Source organism: Mizuhopecten yessoensis, unplaced genomic scaffold (assembly GCF_002113885.1).
Source record: "Mizuhopecten yessoensis strain PY_sf001 unplaced genomic scaffold, ASM211388v2 scaffold11165, whole genome shotgun sequence".
NCBI lineage: Eukaryota > Metazoa > Mollusca > Bivalvia > Pectinida > Pectinidae > Mizuhopecten > Mizuhopecten yessoensis.
The window spans coordinates 1,050,033-1,070,510 of record NW_018408912.1 but is presented as its reverse complement, the minus strand read 5'-3'; the positions used below and the strand labels follow the sequence as shown (position 1 = coordinate 1,070,510).

General features: G+C 39.3%; 1 protein-coding gene across 2 annotated transcripts in view; it reads right to left on the bottom strand.

Annotated features, from left to right (window-relative positions):
* Positions 1-20,478, bottom strand: part of LOC110467186 (zinc finger protein aebp2-like) — a 98,660-nt gene that overhangs the window by 11,757 nt on the left and 66,425 nt on the right. For both annotated transcript variants that reach the window (XM_021524162.1, XM_021524161.1), the window contains 2 exons: positions 19,809-20,365; positions 5,051-5,175 (listed from right to left, as the gene is read on the bottom strand). In XM_021524162.1, the coding sequence (XP_021379837.1) occupies positions 5,051-5,175; positions 19,809-20,365 (682 nt within the window). The remainder of the gene's footprint in view (positions 1-5,050; positions 5,176-19,808; positions 20,366-20,478) is intronic.

The following is a 20,478-nucleotide window of genomic DNA, read 5'->3' as shown; positions in this document are numbered from 1 at the left end:
CATTGTACATATCAAAGTCACTGTAAATGTACATTATAATTAACGTACATTGTACATATCAAAGTCACTGTAAACGTAAATTGTAATTAACGTGCAATGTACATATCAAAGTCACTGTAAATGTACATTATAATTAACGTACATTGTACATATCAAAGTCACTGTAAACGTACATTGTAATTAACGTGCAATGTACATATCAAAGTCACAGTAAATGTACTGTAGCTTGATGATTCTACATTTTACTTCTCAAATCATCACAGTTTGCTACGGAGAATCAGAAGTTTCAAGCTGAAATTCACAAAAATAACAGCAACCAATTTGCATTCTTTTTCATACCAGCATGAATGTTAAAAGCACTCTGTTTGATATGTATATATTTAGATTTAATATTCATATTCATTACTGATCTAAATATAAGTATTTACTAATAATTGTACTACATCGTAATAAAGTTTCTGTAGCACCGATGCATTTTCAAACATTTAATGTCGCGTTCCATAGGGTCATGCATTGATTCGTAAATAAAATCATCAAGCTTACGTAGCGGTGACAATTAAAATTCGAATTGTCCGCCATGATGGATATTTCTATATGCTCATAGTACAATTATGAAAATGAAATATAAAATGTACAAACAACAACCACAAAACCCATAAAAACTCATAAATGTATAAAGATCATATAATTGACCAATTATCAGACCAAAAACATAAACAATGGCAATATGGTAGGGGGATAAAGAGAAAAACGTTTCTGACAAAATTATGGTGGCATCCAGGGTTGGCAATAGAACCTGGGGGCGGTAAATCAGGGGACTACTGTATACATATTAGCAATTATTTATTCATCTTGTAAACTGTGGAATAAGTTTGAATTGTATTTGTTACTACATGTGTAAAAGATGTGCATTGATTAGGTTGCCTTACAAGCATCAGCTGTAGGGAATTTCCCTTTAGCTAAGCTGAAGAGCATCGGGCTGGAGAGCCAAGGGTTGTGGGTTTGAGACAGAGTTTGAGCTGAGACACTTACAGAACTGTGGATTGTGACAGAGTTTGAGCTGTGATACTTACAGAACTGTGGATTGTGACAGAGTTTGAGCTGTGATACTTACAGAACTGTGGAATGTGACAGAGTTTGAGCTGTGATACTTACAGAACTGTGGAATGTGACAGAGTTTGAGCTGTGATACTTACAGAACTGTGGAATGTGACAGAGTTTGAGCTGTGATACTTACAGAACTGTGGAATGTGACAGAGTTTGAGCTGTGATACTTACAGAACTGTGGAATGTGACAGAGTTTGAGCTGTGATACTTACAGAACTGTGGAATGTGACAGAGTTTGAGCTGTGATACTTACAGAACTGTGGAATGTGACAGAGTTTGAGCTGTGATACTTACAGAACTGTGGAATGTGACAGAGTTTGAGCTGTGATACTTACAGAACTGTGGAATGTGACAGAGTTTGAGCTGTGATACTTACAGAACTGTGGAATGTGACAGAGTTTGAGCTGTGATACTTACAGAACTGTGGAATGTGACAGAGTTTGAGCTGTGATACTTACAGAACTGTGGAATGTGACAGAGTTTGAGCTGTGATACTTACAGAACTGTGGAATGTGACAGAGTTTGAGCTGTGATACTTACAGAACTGTGGAATGTGACAGAGTTTGAGCTGTGATACTTACAGAACTGTGGAATGTGACAGAGTTTGAGCTGTGATACTTACAGAACTGTGGAATGTGACAGAGTTTGAGCTGTGATACTTACAGAACTGTGGAATGTGACAGAGTTTGAGCTGTGATACTTACAGAACTGTGGAATGTGACAGAGTTTGAGCTGTGATACTTACAGAACTGTGGAATGTGACAGAGTTTGAGCTGTGATACTTACAGAACTGTGGAATGTGACAGAGTTTGAGCTGTGATACTTACAGAACTGTGGAATGTGACAGAGTTTGAGCTGTGATACTTACAGAACTGTGGAATGTGACAGAGTTTGAGCTGTGATACTTACAGAACTGTGGAATGTGACAGAGTTTGAGCTGTGATACTTACAGAACTGTGGAATGTGACAGAGTTTGAGCTGTGATACTTACAGAACTGTGGAATGTGACAGAGTTTGAGCTGTGATACTTACAGAACTGTGGAATGTGACAGAGTTTGAGCTGTGATACTTACAGAACTGTGGAATGTGACAGAGTTTGAGCTGTGATACTTACAGAACTGTGGAATGTGACAGAGTTTGAGCTGTGATACTTACAGAACTGTGGAATGTGACAGAGTTTGAGCTGTGATACTTACAGAACTGTGGAATGTGACAGAGTTTGAGCTGTGATACTTACAGAACTGTGGAATGTGACAGAGTTTGAGCTGTGATACTTACAGAACTGTGGAATGTGACAGAGTTTGAGCTGTGATACTTACAGAACTGTGGAATGTGACAGAGTTTGAGCTGTGATACTTACAGAACTGTGGAATGTGACAGAGTTTGAGCTGTGATACTTACAGAACTGTGGAATGTGACAGAGTTTGAGCTGTGATACTTACAGAACTGTGGAATGTGACAGAGTTTGAGCTGTGATACTTACAGAACTGTGGAATGTGACAGAGTTTGAGCTGTGATACTTACAGAACTGTGGAATGTGACAGAGTTTGAGCTGTGATACTTACAGAACTGTGGAATGTGACAGAGTTTGAGCTGTGATACTTACAGAACTGTGGAATGTGACAGAGTTTGAGCTGTGATACTTACAGAACTGTGGAATGTGACAGAGTTTGAGCTGTGATACTTACAGAACTGTGGAATGTGACAGAGTTTGAGCTGTGATACTTACAGAACTGTGGAATGTGACAGAGTTTGAGCTGTGATACTTACAGAACTGTGGAATGTGACAGAGTTTGAGCTGTGATACTTACAGAACTGTGGAATGTGACAGAGTTTGAGCTGTGATACTTACAGAACTGTGGAATGTGACAGAGTTTGAGCTGTGATACTTACAGAACTGTGGAATGTGACAGAGTTTGAGCTGTGATACTTACAGAACTGTGGAATGTGACAGAGTTTGAGCTGTGATACTTACAGAACTGTGGAATGTGACAGAGTTTGAGCTGTGATACTTACAGAACTGTGGAATGTGACAGAGTTTGAGCTGTGATACTTACAGAACTGTGGAATGTGACAGAGTTTGAGCTGTGATACTTACAGAACTGTGGAATGTGACAGAGTTTGAGCTGTGATACTTACAGAACTGTGGAATGTGACAGAGTTTGAGCTGTGATACTTACAGAACTGTGGAATGTGACAGAGTTTGAGCTGTGATACTTACAGAACTGTGGAATGTGACAGAGTTTGAGCTGTGATACTTACAGAACTGTGGAATGTGACAGAGTTTGAGCTGTGATACTTACAGAACTGTGGAATGTGACAGAGTTTGAGCTGTGATACTTACAGAACTGTGGAATGTGACAGAGTTTGAGCTGTGATACTTACAGAACTGTGGAATGTGACAGAGTTTGAGCTGTGATACTTACAGAACTGTGGAATGTGACAGAGTTTGAGCTGTGATACTTACAGAACTGTGGAATGTGACAGAGTTTGAGCTGTGATACTTACAGAACTGTGGAATGTGACAGAGTTTGAGCTGTGATACTTACAGAACTGTGGAATGTGACAGAGTTTGAGCTGTGATACTTACAGAACTGTGGAATGTGACAGAGTTTGAGCTGTGATACTTACAGAACTGTGGAATGTGACAGAGTTTGAGCTGTGATACTTACAGAACTGTGGAATGTGACAGAGTTTGAGCTGTGATACTTACAGAACTGTGGAATGTGACAGAGTTTGAGCTGTGATACTTACAGAACTGTGGAATGTGACAGAGTTTGAGCTGTGATACTTACAGAACTGTGGAATGTGACAGAGTTTGAGCTGTGATACTTACAGAACTGTGGAATGTGACAGAGTTTGAGCTGTGATACTTACAGAACTGTGGAATGTGACAGAGTTTGAGCTGTGATACTTACAGAACTGTGGAATGTGACAGAGTTTGAGCTGTGATACTTACAGAACTGTGGAATGTGACAGAGTTTGAGCTGTGATACTTACAGAACTGTGGAATGTGACAGAGTTTGAGCTGTGATACTTACAGAACTGTGGAATGTGACAGAGTTTGAGCTGTGATACTTACAGAACTGTGGAATGTGACAGAGTTTGAGCTGTGATACTTACAGAACTGTGGAATGTGACAGAGTTTGAGCTGTGATACTTACAGAACTGTGGAATGTGACAGAGTTTGAGCTGTGATACTTACAGAACTGTGGAATGTGACAGAGTTTGAGCTGTGATACTTACAGAACTGTGGAATGTGACAGAGTTTGAGCTGTGATACTTACAGAACTGTGGAATGTGACAGAGTTTGAGCTGTGATACTTACAGAACTGTGGAATGTGACAGAGTTTGAGCTGTGATACTTACAGAACTGTGGAATGTGACAGAGTTTGAGCTGTGATACTTACAGAACTGTGGAATGTGACAGAGTTTGAGCTGTGATACTTACAGAACTGTGGAATGTGACAGAGTTTGAGCTGTGATACTTACAGAACTGTGGAATGTGACAGAGTTTGAGCTGTGATACTTACAGAACTGTGGAATGTGACAGAGTTTGAGCTGTGATACTTACAGAACTGTGGAATGTGACAGAGTTTGAGCTGTGATACTTACAGAACTGTGGAATGTGACAGAGTTTGAGCTGTGATACTTACAGAACTGTGGAATGTGACAGAGTTTGAGCTGTGATACTTACAGAACTGTGGAATGTGACAGAGTTTGAGCTGTGATACTTACAGAACTGTGGAATGTGACAGAGTTTGAGCTGTGATACTTACAGAACTGTGGAATGTGACAGAGTTTGAGCTGTGATACTTACAGAACTGTGGAATGTGACAGAGTTTGAGCTGTGATACTTACAGAACTGTGGAATGTGACAGAGTTTGAGCTGTGATTCTTACAGAACTGTGGAATGTGACAGAGTTTGAGCTGTGATACTTACAGAACTGTGGAATGTGACAGAGTTTGAGCTGCCGTTGAGATCAATGTGAGTGTGCTCTGTGAAGTTCATCAGCTCTTTTTGTAACTGCTCTATGATTCCTGAGTCAAAGAAGTCGGTCGTCCGTACTGTAAAATAAAAACTCTCTGTCATAAGTAACTTTATAACGTGTCTGTGGTACATACTGCAAAACAAATTACACTCTTTCATAAAGAAATATATAACGATCATGACAATACCATTAATCTACTAAACAGTAGGGTAAGATGTGCTGGTGGACATTTTATAATCAGCTTGCATCTCAAATTTTTAATATTTTTGCACAAATTCATAAGGATATTTATCCCTATAAAAGAGATGTTGTAACTGTTCATGTAAATATATTGTAATTGTTGCCATGGATACACAAATTGTATTGTAATTGTTTCTGTGGGGATATTGTCATTGTTCATGGATAGACAAAAAAAATGTAAATTAGTCGTCTTAAGCACATGCAATCACAAAATATTTTATACAAGTAAAATGATTTGTACTAAATGTATTTCAATCCTGAAAAATCCTCATTATCCAAGCTTTGTTATTGTAGTAGAAACAAAAGTTCAATTCAAATTATCAAACAAAAGGGACATATACATAAAAACAAAATCTTGTTTCTTCTGTATATTAATAACATGGTATCAATCAGTGTAAAAAATTCAATACACTGTAATTCATAAAATATTAGATAACCTACAAAATCATTCTTCACCCTTTGAACTGTTTGTAATTTTACCCAAAATGTTAACTTGTATAAATCTCACAAATATTTCACAGGGTGAATAGATAATATATACCAATTCTGTAATATCATTGAAACAAAGAGTAGTAATTTTTTATTTATACATTTCACCATACAATGATCCACCAAGCTATTTGTTTTTATCAAATCAAATTAAATATCAGTCAGTCAACAGGGCTAGAAAATCATATGGAATACCACTGGTCACTTAGGCTAGTAGTCTTCACTAGTCCATGTGTATATTCCACTAACCCCATATCATTTAACAAGATAAGCAATATCACATGTTAATTAGTCAATCGGGCTAGCTGTTTTTAGTACCACTAGTTCTGCTGGAAATTTCACTACTCTCAGACTATTGGGCTACCCTTATTGTCTAGCCCTTGACATTTAGAATAATAATCTTACTAAGGAATTGGTTTTCATTATCTAAAACACTAAAATACTGGTTTTTTTGGCCTGTTGAAGTTAACATTATTATCCTATCAAACTGTACATATATACTCATTATAAACCTCTTTGTTGTTTATTATTGAGTTCTATTTCAGTTACATTCTCCTTATTGATTTAACTTAACAGATAAAATCACACCAGAGGTAGTGCTACACCGATCAGTGTTTTCTTCCCAACAGTGTTTGATCACGATTGCCATTACATGCCATCCATGCGATCTGTTTTAACTTAACAGGCAAAATCATGACTATTTACTGCCACAGAATCACTGACTTGGATTTAAAAATAAAATAAAATAAAGGAAAGTTTAGTTGTAAATAGTGGTGTGAAGGAGCTGATTACACAACGATTACAGTACGAGTGTATCTACAGCAGAGACAGACAGTACGAGGATCACTCTACCACTGTATTAGGAATGTTAGACAAGGTGTTTTCTCTGAGAATCAATATTCAATTGGTCTCCGGAGTCACGATGGCCGGTAAAGATTGAATTTATTACTGACTCAGAACAAGTCTTAAACAAGCAAATTCGTGAAATTTATATCCCCCACTTTCAGGACATATTGTAGGTAAACATTATTGAGGTTAGGTTTAAACATGTGAGTATGTATCGTGCTGTTGAGACATAATGTATAGCTAGAAACTTGAAGAAAAAAATCCCTTATCTAATATTTGCTCGAGTTATTAAGCAGAAACTGCAGATAATGACTGCCAAATGGAGTCCGATTAAAGTGATTGTCAAGCTTGGCCGAGCCCTTAATGCGTTGAACCCTGTTACTAAGTTTGAAGACAATCGGATAATATTTAGAGTTAATGAACAGAAACGGAAGATAATGATGTTTTTTGTTATTCAAGGGGCCATAACTCCGCTGATGGTGGTCATCAAACTTGGTCGAGCCCTTAAGACATTTAACCCTTGTACAAGTTTGAAGAAAATTGGTTAACATTTGTTGTAGTTATTGCACGGAAACGAAACGCAGCAGATAATGACGCTTTCTGTTATTCAAGGGGCCATAACTCCGCCAAATGGGGTCCGCTGAATGCGGTCATCGAACTTGGCAGAGCCCATAACGCATTTAAGGTATTTAACCCTGTGATCAAGTTTGAAGAAAATCAGTTAACATTTGTTGCAGTTATTGCACGGAGACAGACAGACAAACCCAAATTAATATCCCCCATTTTTGTGAAAGCGGGGATAATAATAATATGCAATGAGAGGATCCCGGAGAAAGAAGAGACTTGACAGTAGCTCTGCCTCACACCCCAATCTTTATACACCTCTATGAATATGATACAGAGGGAGAGACTTGACAGTATTTCTACCTCACACCCCAATCTTTATACACCTCTATATATATAGGACAGAGGGAGAGACTTGACAGTAGTTCTACCTCACACCCCAATCTTTATACACCTCTATATATATGGTACAGAGGGAGAGACTTGACAGTAGTTCTACCTCACACCCCAATCTTTATACACCTCTATATATATGGTACAGAGGGAGAGACTTGACAGTAGTTCTACCTCACACCCCAATCTTTATACACCTCTATATATATGGTACAGAGGGAGAGACTTGACAGTAGTTCTACCTCACACCCCAATCTTTATACACCTCTATATATATGGTACAGAGGGAGAGACTTGACAGTAGTTCTACCTCACACCCCAATCTTTATACACCTCTATATATATGGTACAGAGGGAGAGACTTGACAGTAGTTCTACCTCACACCCCAATCTTTATACACCTCTATATATATGGTACAGAGGGAGAGACTTGACAGTAGTTCTACCTCACACCCCAATCTTTATACACCTCTATATATATGGTACAGAGGGAGAGACTTGACAGTAGTTCTACCTCACACCCCAATCTTTATACACCTCTATATATATGGTACAGAGGGAGAGACTTGACAGTAGTTCTACCTCACACCCCAATCTTTATACACCTCTATATATATGGTACAGAGGGAGAGACTTGACAGTAGTTCTACCTCACACCCCAATCTTTATACACCTCTATATATATGGTACAGAGGGAGAGACTTGACAGTAGTTCTACCTCACACCCCAATCTTTATACACCTCTATATATATGGTACAGAGGGAGAGACTTGACAGTAGTTCTACCTCACACCCCAATCTTTATACACCTCTATATATATGGTACAGAGGGAGAGACTTGACAGTAGTTCTACCTCACACCCCAATCTTTATACACCTCTATATATATGGTACAGAGGGAGAGACTTGACAGTAGTTCTACCTCACACCCCAATCTTTATACACCTCTATATATATGGTACAGAGGGAGAGACTTGACAGTAGTTCTACCTCACACCCCAATCTTTATACACCTCTATATATATGGTACAGAGGGAGAGACTTGACAGTAGTTCTACCTCACACCCCAATCTTTATACACCTCTATATATATGGTACAGAGGGAGAGACTTGACAGTAGTTCTACCTCACACCCCAATCTTTATACACCTCTATATATATGGTACAGAGGGAGAGACTTGACAGTAGTTCTACCTCACACCCCAATCTTTATACACCTCTATATATATGGTACAGAGGGAGAGACTTGACAGTAGTTCTACCTCACACCCCAATCTTTATACACCTCTATATATATGGTACAGAGGGAGAGACTTGACAGTAGTTCTACCTCACACCCCAATCTTTATACACCTCTATATATATGGTACAGAGGGAGAGACTTGACAGTAGTTCTACCTCACACCCCAATCTTTATACACCTCTATATATATGGTACAGAGGGAGAGACTTGACAGTAGTTCTACCTCACACCCCAATCTTTATACACCTCTATATATATGGTACAGAGGGAGAGACTTGACAGTAGTTCTACCTCACACCCCAATCTTTATACACCTCTATATATATGGTACAGAGGGAGAGACTTGACAGTAGTTCTACCTCACACCCCAATCTTTATACACCTCTATATATATGGTACAGAGGGAGAGACTTGACAGTAGTTCTACCTCACACCCCAATCTTTATACACCTCTATATATATGGTACAGAGGGAGAGACTTGACAGTAGTTCTACCTCACACCCCAATCTTTATACACCTCTATATATATGGTACAGAGGGAGAGACTTGACAGTAGTTCTACCTCACACCCCAATCTTTATACACCTCTATATATATGGTACAGAGGGAGAGACTTGACAGTAGTTCTACCTCACCCCCCAATCTTTATACACCTCTATATATATGATACAGAGGGAGACTTGACAGTAGTTCTACCTCACACCCCAATCTTTATACACCTCTATACCTATATGACCAGTGCATTGATAAAAGATTCAGATCTACTAGATCTACGAACAGTAACATGTACACTTTCCAATGAATCTTGGCTCAGATTTTCCCCCAGAAAACACAAAATTAGATTACATATTTTGTTAAAAAAAAAATACTAGAAAAAATGAAATATTTTTCATATTAATTAACTCATTAAATATGACAGAAAAAAAGTGTGAATAGGGCACCTTTTCAGTAATGTAAATGTGAAAGACAGGTCAAGTTCAGAAGTCGTGCTTCAGTGCACAATCTGTCTGTGAGGAATGCATCATCGTAAATGTGGTGCACCATGTCACTGAGGTATGCCGCCATCACATCCTGGGACAGGAACGTTGGTAAGTATATATCAGTGTTTATATACCTCTACACATCCTGGGACAGGGACGTTGGTAAGTATATTATCAGTGTTTATATACCTCTACACACTGGTCACCTACATTGCTACATTACATACTTGCCAAGTGTCCCTATTTTAAAAATAGTCTTCTAATTTATCACCTTCGTTTTTTACATTTCAGATGACTACTAATTAACTATAGTGCTTTACACAACAATTTTGTCAAATGTTAGTGCCACAGAGTTTCTCATCCATGGAAAGTACATTGATCTGCACCTTTGGCAATTACTTACAGAGACCTTGACATTTGATAAAAAAAACATACTGACCTTGACTTTGGAAAAACAACCTTGAAATTTACACATAGAACCACTCAAAAAGAAAAGCTTAATGTGGGTGCTATCAAATAAATGTAAACAGTAACTAAATGATTACATGACTAGACCAAAACATTACTGTCAAGTTTGTTAAACAGTCAATAATCATTATTAAATCTTATCAATGAAAACCCTGTCAGAGAACACATCTATAGAGGTAAGTGTTATCAGCATGAAAGCCATTTACAGTCCCCAAAACATGCACAATACTAAAACTGAAAGGACGACGGTCTTGTAAAAAATTAGGTCTCTAGACATAACTAGACATAAACCAATTACAAAAATAAATAAATCAGACTAAACATGTAGGTTGCCAAGTTAAACTATCAATAACAAAACAACAATACTGTTATAAAGGAGAGACAACTTTTTATCCTTAATCTTTTCTTTTATTACAACTGTAGACAAATCAGTTTTTTTGACAAACAATTGTTGGATAGATGAGAGGAAAGCAGTTTGACAGCAGTAGCACTGAACAAATGATCATGTCCTACGACCTCTCTCAGAGCCAGTCTACCAACACCCGGACGTGTAAGACCTCTCTCACATGTACGACTTCTCTCAGAGCCAGTCTACCAACACTCGGACATGTACAACCTCTGTCAGAGCCAGTCTACCAACACTCGGACATGTACGACCTCTCTCAGAGCCAGTATACCAACACCTGGACATGTACGACCTCTCTCATGGCCAATATACCAGCACTCGGACATGAACGACTTCTCTCGGAGCCAGTCTACCAACACTCGGACGTGTACAACCTCTCTCAGAGCCAGTCTACTAACACTCGGACATGTACGACCTCTCTCAGAGCCAGTATACCAACACTCGGACATGTACGACCTCTCTCAGAGGCAGTATACCAACACTCGGACATCTCGGACATGAACGACCTCTCTCAGAGCCAATCTACCAACACTCGGACATGTACGACCTCTCTCAGAGCCAATCTACCAACACTCGGACATGTACGACCTCTCTCAGAGCCAGTATACCAACACTCGGACATGTACGACCTCTCTCAGAGCCAGTCTACCAACACTCGGACATGTACGACCTCTCTCAGAGCCAGTCTACCAACACTCGGACATGTACGACCTCTCTCAGAGCCAGTCTACCAACACTCGGACATGTACGACCTCTCTCAGAGCCAGTCTACCAACACTCGGACATGTACGACCTCTCTCAGAGCCAGTCTACCAACACTCGGACATGTACGACCTCTCTCAGAGCCAGTCTACCAACACTCGGACATGTACGACCTCTCTCAGAGCCAGTCTACCAACACTCGGACATGTACGACCTCTCTCAGAGCCAGTCTACCAACACTCGGACATGTACGACCTCTCTCAGAGCCAGTCTACCAACACTCGGACATGTACGACCTCTCTCAGAGCCAGTCTACCAACACTCGGACATGTACGACCTCTCTCAGAGCCAGTCTACCAACACTCGGACATGTACGACCTCTCTCAGAGCCAGTCTACCAACACTCGGACATGTACGACCTCTCTCAGAGCCAGTCTACCAACACTCGGACATGTACGACCTCTCTCAGAGCCAGTCTACCAACACTCGGACATGTACGACCTCTCTCAGAGCCAGTCTACCAACACTCGGACATGTACGACCTCTCTCAGAGCCAGTCTACCAACACTCGGACATGTACGACCTCTCTCAGAGCCAGTCTACCAACACTCGGACATGTACGACCTCTCTCAGAGCCAGTCTACCAACACTCGGACATGTACGACCTCTCTCAGAGCCAGTCTACCAACACTCGGACATGTACGACCTCTCTCAGAGCCAGTCTACCAACACTCGGACATGTACGACCTCTCTCAGAGCCAGTCTACCAACACTCGGACATGTACGACCTCTCTCAGAGCCAGTCTACCAACACTCGGACATGTACGACCTCTCTCAGAGCCAGTCTACCAACACTCGGACATGTACGACCTCTCTCAGAGCCAGTCTACCAACACTCGGACATGTACGACCTCTCTCAGAGCCAGTCTACCAACACTCGGACATGTACGACCTCTCTCAGAGCCAGTCTACCAACACTCGGACATGTACAACCTCTCTCAGAGCCAGTCTACCAACACTCGGACATGTACGACCTCTCTCAGAGCCAGTATACCAACACCTGGACATGTACGACCTCTCTCATGGCCAATATACCAGCACTCGGACATGAACGACTTCTCTCGGAGCCAGTCTACCAACACTCGGACGTGTACAACCTCTCTCAGAGCCAGTCTACTAACACTCGGACATGTACGACCTCTCTCAGAGCCAGTATACCAACACCTGGACATGTACGACCTCTCTCATGGCCAATATACCAGCACTCGGACATGAACGACTTCTCTCGGAGCCAGTCTACCAACACTCGGACGTGTACAACCTCTCTCAGAGCCAGTCTACTAACACTCGGACATGTACGACCTCTCTCAGAGCCAGTATACCAACACCTGGACATGTACGACCTCTCTCATGGCCAATATACCAGCACTCGGACATGAACGACTTCTCTCGGAGCCAGTCTACCAACACTCGGACGTGTACAACCTCTCTCAGAGCCAGTCTACTAACACTCGGACATGTACGACCTCTCTCAGAGCCAGTATACCATTACTCGGACATGAATGACCTCTCTCAGAGCCAGTCTACCAACACTCGGACATGTACGACCTCTCTCAGAGCCAGTATACCAACACTCGGACATGTACGACCTCTCTCAGAGGCAGTATACCAACACTCGGACATCTCGGACATGAACGACCTCTCTCAGAGCCAATCTACCAACACTCGGACATGTACGACCTCTCTCAGAGCCAATCTACCAACACTCGGACATGTACGACCTCTCTCAGAGCCAGTCTACCAACACTCGGACATGTACGACCTCTCTCAGAGCCAGTCTACCAACACTAGGACATGAAATTTGGTGTCTAGAAACAATGTGATAATTTAGTACTTGGCACTCGGTGACACAACCTCACCAATCACAAGTCATAACTTTATAAATAGCACCATAAAAAGGCTGGATTCAGCCTCAGACACTTTAATACTCTGCCCCCAAAAATGCTCAGCCAGAAGTCAATTCGCATGTTATTTCAACTAGCAGCACTCCAAACAGTTTACAGCCAGGGCTGTATCGATACTGGAGTGACAACTCAAGTCATGTTTAAGTATAACCTTCCCATAAACTTGATTATGAAGTTTTAACACTAACCATAATATATAGCATTTATGTACTTTCAGTTCAAATTGGTTTGGAGGAAATTAGATGTATAGTTACAGGATGCACTACAGTAAATTTTGCATAAGTATGTAAATGACATTGTATACTCATTCAGCTGTTTGTAGTGCAGCTTTGACAGATGAATTAACTAAGTAAGACCCTGTAAAGGTATAAACATCAGATAATAGAAACATGACCTGGTACTTTAGTTAAACGATTCACACAATAGTTTGGGAGTCTTCAGCTCTCAATGTTGTAGGGTCAAATTTTTGAAGTAAAAATGGACAAAAAAAATCCAATTTTTATTTTGCCACATCAAGTCCCACATGACTCATTATCTACCAGACAGCTATATAATATACAATGTCACGTCAAATCTCACACAACTCATCATATCCCAGTCAGCTATATAATATACATTGTCACTTCAAGTCTCACACGACTCATCATATGCCAGACAGATATATAATATACAATGTCACTTCAAGTCTCATACGACTCATCATATCCCAGACAGATATATAATAAACAATGTCATGTCAAGTCTCACACGACTCATCATATCCCAGACAGATATATAATATACATTGTCATGTCAAGTCTCACACGACTCCTCATGTGATTGTTATGTACCTTTAAATTCTCTCAGTGCAAATTTAACAAATGATTTGAGGAGTGAATATCTTTTAAAATCCTTTTAAATGCTTTTGAGGTCACTTTCATGTATACACCGAGATAAATTACTCGACACAGAGATATATTATGTCACAGGTCTCGTCACTCCTATGTCATTACTGAATGGAAGGTGGCAGTGCTTGAAGAATATCAATCCTTGAACATTTCTTACACTGTAACCCTGTCAATTCAATGTTAGTATTGTATGATAGTAAACGTATCGGAAAGATTCACGTATAGACAGCTCGTGATATAAAACTGCTAAAATTACACAGCCACGGACCAACAATGTAGGGTGGAAAATTAAAATATCAGTTGATCGTTGATGTCTGTTTGATTATTAATAAATAGATATTTTGCCTTGACTTCGTAGAAAACCTGTATCATTCATGACTTTAATCATAACATACTAGGTAATCATAGCCACTTACAACTGAGGCAGAAATTATAACAATGAAATAATTTAATAGTATGCAGACAGCTTTAATCTTCACGCATTAACATAAAAACATTCCCGACTACAGATAAAGACACTGCATATACCTTTATTACTCATTATATCCTGGTGTATTTCAGAATTAATAATGATGCGGTTAACCTTGCAATATTTGTGGCTTTAGTTAGATATTTGTGACTTCGCTTTACCTGACAGGCACACACATATAAGTGAGTAAAACAACCTGTTTGATCTTCTCTGGTAAAACATGATTATGTAATCCTATACATTTCTGCAGATACCAAGTTTTAAAAGATACAGCAATCTGGGTGTCTCAAACAAATTAACATACAAAAGAGGTTCAAGATGTTTCTCTTTTGTTTGAAAGCCATCACATATTTAAATGAAAATGACTTATATACTCTAGTCTTTTTATTGTTATATTTCAATATTATACAGGTATTCTCAGTGATACAGGTATTTTCTCTGTAATACAAGTATTCTCACTGTGATACAGGTATTCTCACTGTCATACAGGTATTTTCTCTGATACAGGTATTCTCTCTGTGATACAGGTATTTTCTCTGTAATACAGGTATTCTCACTGTGATACAGGTATTCTAACTGTGCTACAGGTATTCTCTTTGTGATACAGGTATTCTCACTGTGATACAGGTATTCTAACTGTGCTACAGGTATTCTCTTTGTGATACAGGTATTCTCACTGTGATACAGGTATTCTCTCTGTCATACAGGTATTTTCTCTGATACAGGTATTCTCTCTGTGATACAGGTATTTTCTCTGTAATACAGGTATTCTCACTGTGATACAGGTATTCTCTCTGTAATACAGGTACTTTACTGTTATACAATTGTTCTCATTGTCATACAGGTATTCTCACTGTGAAACAGGTATTCTCACTGTGATATAGGTATTCTCACTGTAATACAGGTATTCTCACTGTGATACAGGTATTCTCACTGTGATACAGGTATTCTCACTGTGCTACAGGTATTCTCTTTGTGATACAGGTATTCTCACTGTGATACAGGTATTCTCACTGTAATACAGGTATTCTCTCTGTGATACAGGTATTCCCTCTGTGCTACAGGTATTCTCTCTGTGATACAGGTATTCTCACTGTAAAACAGGTATTCTCTCTGTAATACAGGTATTCTAACTGTGATACAGGTATTCTCACTGTGAAACAGGTATTCTCTCTGTAATACAGGTACTTTACTGTTATACAACTATTCTCATTGTGAAACAGGTATTCTAACTGTGATACAGGTATTCTCACTGTGATACAGGTATTCTCTCTGTAATACAGGTAATCTCTCTGTGATACAGGTATTGCCTCTGTAATACAGGTATTCTCACTGAGATACAGGTCTTCTCACTGTGATACAGGTATTCTCACTGTGATACAGGTCTTCTCTCTGTAATACAGGTATTCTCACTGTGATACAGGTATTCTCGCTGTGATACAGGTATTCTCACAGTGATACAGGTCTTCTCTCTGTAATACAGGTATATACAGGCATTCTCACTGTTTGCCTCTGTGATACAGGTATTCTTTCTGTGATACAGGTATTCTCACTGTGATACAGGTATTCTCTCTGTAATACAGGCATTCTCACTGTGAAACAGGTATTCTCTCTGTAATACAGGTACTTTACTGTTATACAATTGTTCTCATTGTGATACAGGTATTCTCACTGTGAAACAGGTATTCTCTCTGTAATACAGGTACTTTACTGTTATACAACTATTCTCACTGTGATACAGGTATTCTCTCTGTGATACAGGTATTCCCACTGTGATACAGGTATTCTCACTGTGATATGGGTACTCTCACTGTGATACAGGTATTCTCTCTGTGATACAGGTATTCTCTCTGTAATACAGGTATTCTCACTGTGATACAGGTATTCTCACTGTGATATGGGTACTCTCACTGTGATACAGGTATTCTCTCTGTAATACAGGTACTTTACTGTTATACAATTGTTCTCATTGTGATACAGGTATTCTCACTGTGAAACAGTTATTCTCACTGTGATACAGGTATTCTCACTGTAATACAGGTATTCTCATTGTGATACCGGTATTCTCACTGTGATATAGGTATTCTCACTGTGATACAGGTATTCTCACTGTGATACAGGTATTCTCTCTGTGATACAGGTATTCTCTCTGTAATACAGGTATTCTCATTGTGATACCGGTATTCTCACTGTGATATAGGTATTCTCACTGTGATACAGGTATTCTCTCTGTAATACAGGTACTTTACTGTTATACAAATATTCTCATTGTGAAACAGGTATTCTCACTGTGAAACAGGTATTCTCTCTGTAATACAGGTACTTTACTGTCATACAAATATTCTCATTGTGATACAGGTAGTCTCATTGTGAAACAGGTATTCTCTCTGTAATACAGGTACTTTACTGTTATACAATTATTCTCATTGTGAAACAGGTATTCTCACTGTGAAACAGGTATTGTCTCTGTAATACAGGTACTTTACTGTTATACAAATATTCTCATTGTGAAACAGGTATTCTCATTGTAATACAGGCATTATCACTATTATACAGTATTTTCCATGTTTTACAGATAATCTCACTGTTTTAGCAGGTATTTTTACTGTTATGTAGGTATTCGGACTACTCTGATAATCTCACTGTGATACAGGTATTCACACTGTGGTACAGGTATTCACACTGTTATAAAGGAGTTTTCTAGATATTTTCACTGCTGTATACTAGTAGGTATATCCTCACAATGTCTATATTTAAACAACTTTCATTTTTCCACCAATATATCCTACAAGTTAATCTGATGGGCACAGCTTGTCATTGATCCATTGTTCAGCTTCCTAGGTTTAAGAGGCCCATTACATGTATGATGAACATATACAGAAAAGTGCACATCTTCACATAGTTTAAACTAGTTTGGAAAGGCTCTTCAAATGAAAACTTAAACAGGATATATATATATATGCCTTAAGACTATAATTAATGTATTTATACTGCTGTGATATCTTTATGGCAGGTACTTATATGACAGACGTCGCTATAGCAAACTATTATGTGTCACTTACTTCAAATAAACAGTCTGAATAATCTCCTAGAAGAGATGAAAGTACTGAAGACTTGTTGTTGAGAATTTTTCTTTTTATAATATTTCTTTGTCCGTAAGGATAATTTTTCTGATTAATAATATATATATATATATATATATATGAAGCTTAAATGCATTGCAGCAAACAAAGGCCATTTGGCTAAGGGATATAAACAATCACATACAGTTGAGTGTTTGCTGGTAAACCATTGGTTTAAAGTGATGTCAAATTATACTGTGTATTACTTTACACAGATCTTTAAATCATAGCAATAATTCGCTCAGTAGGTCTGGACCATGATATTCATTGTAGCATGCTTTGTATATGGTAAGTTTCTAACAACATACACATATATATGATACATTGAATATTTATACTGGGGGAAAAATAGCTGTAGGTATACAACTAGAAAATTTTGTAAAGCATAAAAATACTCCCATTCCTGCTTTCAAAAGCGGAAAATAAAGGTCACAGTGACCTATATTTCATATATATATGTAGAGTATGCATCCATATAATTATATAAAGTTTGACAAATATTGGATTTCTAGAGTTATGATTATGGAGCAAATCATGAAGCCAAATCAAAGGAAGTGACCGTTTATCAATGCTACAGTTAATACCCTGGTGACCCTGACTGTAGTTCAGACTGCTACAGTTAATACCCTGGTGACCCTGACTGTAGTTCAGACAGCTCAATTAATACCCTGGTGACCCTGACTAGTTCAGACAGCTACAGTTAATACCCTGGTGACCCTGACTGTAGCTCAGACTGCTACAGTTAATACCCTGGTGACCCTTACTGTAGTTCAGACAGCTACAGTTAATACCCTGGTGACCCTGACTGTAGCTCAGACTGCTACAGTTAATACCCTGGTGACCCTTACTGTAGTTCAGACAGCTACAGTTAATACCCTGGTGACCCTGACTGTAGCTCAGACTGCTACAGTTAATACCCTGGTGACCCTGACTGTAGTTCAGACTGCTACAGTGAATACCCTGGTGACCCTGACTGTAGTTCAGACTGCTACAGTGAATACCCTGGTGACCCTGACTGTAGTTCAGACTGCTACAGTTAATACCCTGGTGACCCTGACTGTAGTTCAGACTGATGTTTTGGAACATTACAAGATGTGTAATGGTAAAGTCCTTTAAATTTGGTGAAAGGTGGACACTCATACCAATAAAAAGAAATGTATAGGGGTTGGGATGGGTATAATAGGGTTTTATGAAAATCAAGGGCTATACCCCTAAAACAGACACCAGCAGTTAATACACCACTACGACCTGTATGCATGCTGATACTCTGTACATCTGGACAAGGAGTCGGCTGTGATTTTACATCACATGATTTCTCATATTCAGTATTGATTGAAATGCTCAATACAGTTTTTCTTTAATCCAGAGAGTATGACAGGTATCAAAGAGAAAGGATTTTATGTCTGTTTTAATGCCATATTTAAACCTGGACTTACGTAAGAATTCCTGATCACGACATGTTATTTTTTTAATATTAGATATTAACCTTCTGAGATAACAACACATTGATGAAAGAAATGATAAACTTATCGACTTGATTTAAATTGTGTATATTATATAGAGATTAAACAGCAAATGTATATCTTCCACCAAGAACAACTCTGTGGAGAGTTTAACATTTCAGTACTTGAAGTTTGTGCAAAATAATCAAATTATTCAGAGTATTACTTAATCATACTAAAATCAAAGGGTCATTTCTACCAGGTCTATGAAAGTATTGCTAATCTACAGGTCATCATTGCATTGTATCATAATAACATAAGAAACCTTTCAAAGGGGGATAACTGTGACATATTCTCCAGTACCAACAGAGATTTTGTTACAGTGGATGAATTGAGAGAAGCACAGGCCTCCAACAGGTCTATTTAGATTAACTTAATAGAATATCTTATGGACGACACTGTAGTCGCTTCGAAATGAACAAACCCTTCTTACCTGCCGTATGGCGCCGCCGTTTTAACTTTTTACGGCGCCACAATTTGGTTGGCGTGTCCTCACGGGACTTTTGTGTGCGGTTGCTGTTGCTTTGCTGCACGGCGAAGTGACTATTTACGTGGCGTTCCAGTCCTTTCTGGGAGGTGAATCTCATCACACAACCGTCCACTATACACTTAAACGGCTTGTCGCCGCTGTGACTTAGTATATGCCTTTCAAGCCATGATCTAGAACACGAGCTTTTGTCATACACTTTACACCCCTGCCACAGACACACATAAGTCTCGCCACTTTGCGTGTCCACATGACACTGTCTGATATGGTCCATGAGGGCTGGGGGTTCGAGCCCACAGTCGCAGTCCTTCCATTTACATGCCACATAAGTCTCTTTACAACTACACTGCGTGTCTGCCGGCCGACTGTCCTTGCTTATGGGGCTGAGCACACAGCTCCCACCGATGGATAAAGGTGTACACGAACGCGACGTGTCGGGGGTCACCTGTTCTGATGCACATCCCCCCTCCACTAGTCTCGTAATCTCTTTCTCTTCCGACAAACTGAAACACACAAAACAAATCCATTGTATCAGGTGGAAGTCTTGTAAATGGTACCATATCAACAATAGATACTCATATCATTTGTTTGAACACAAATGTAATGCCCCCCCCCC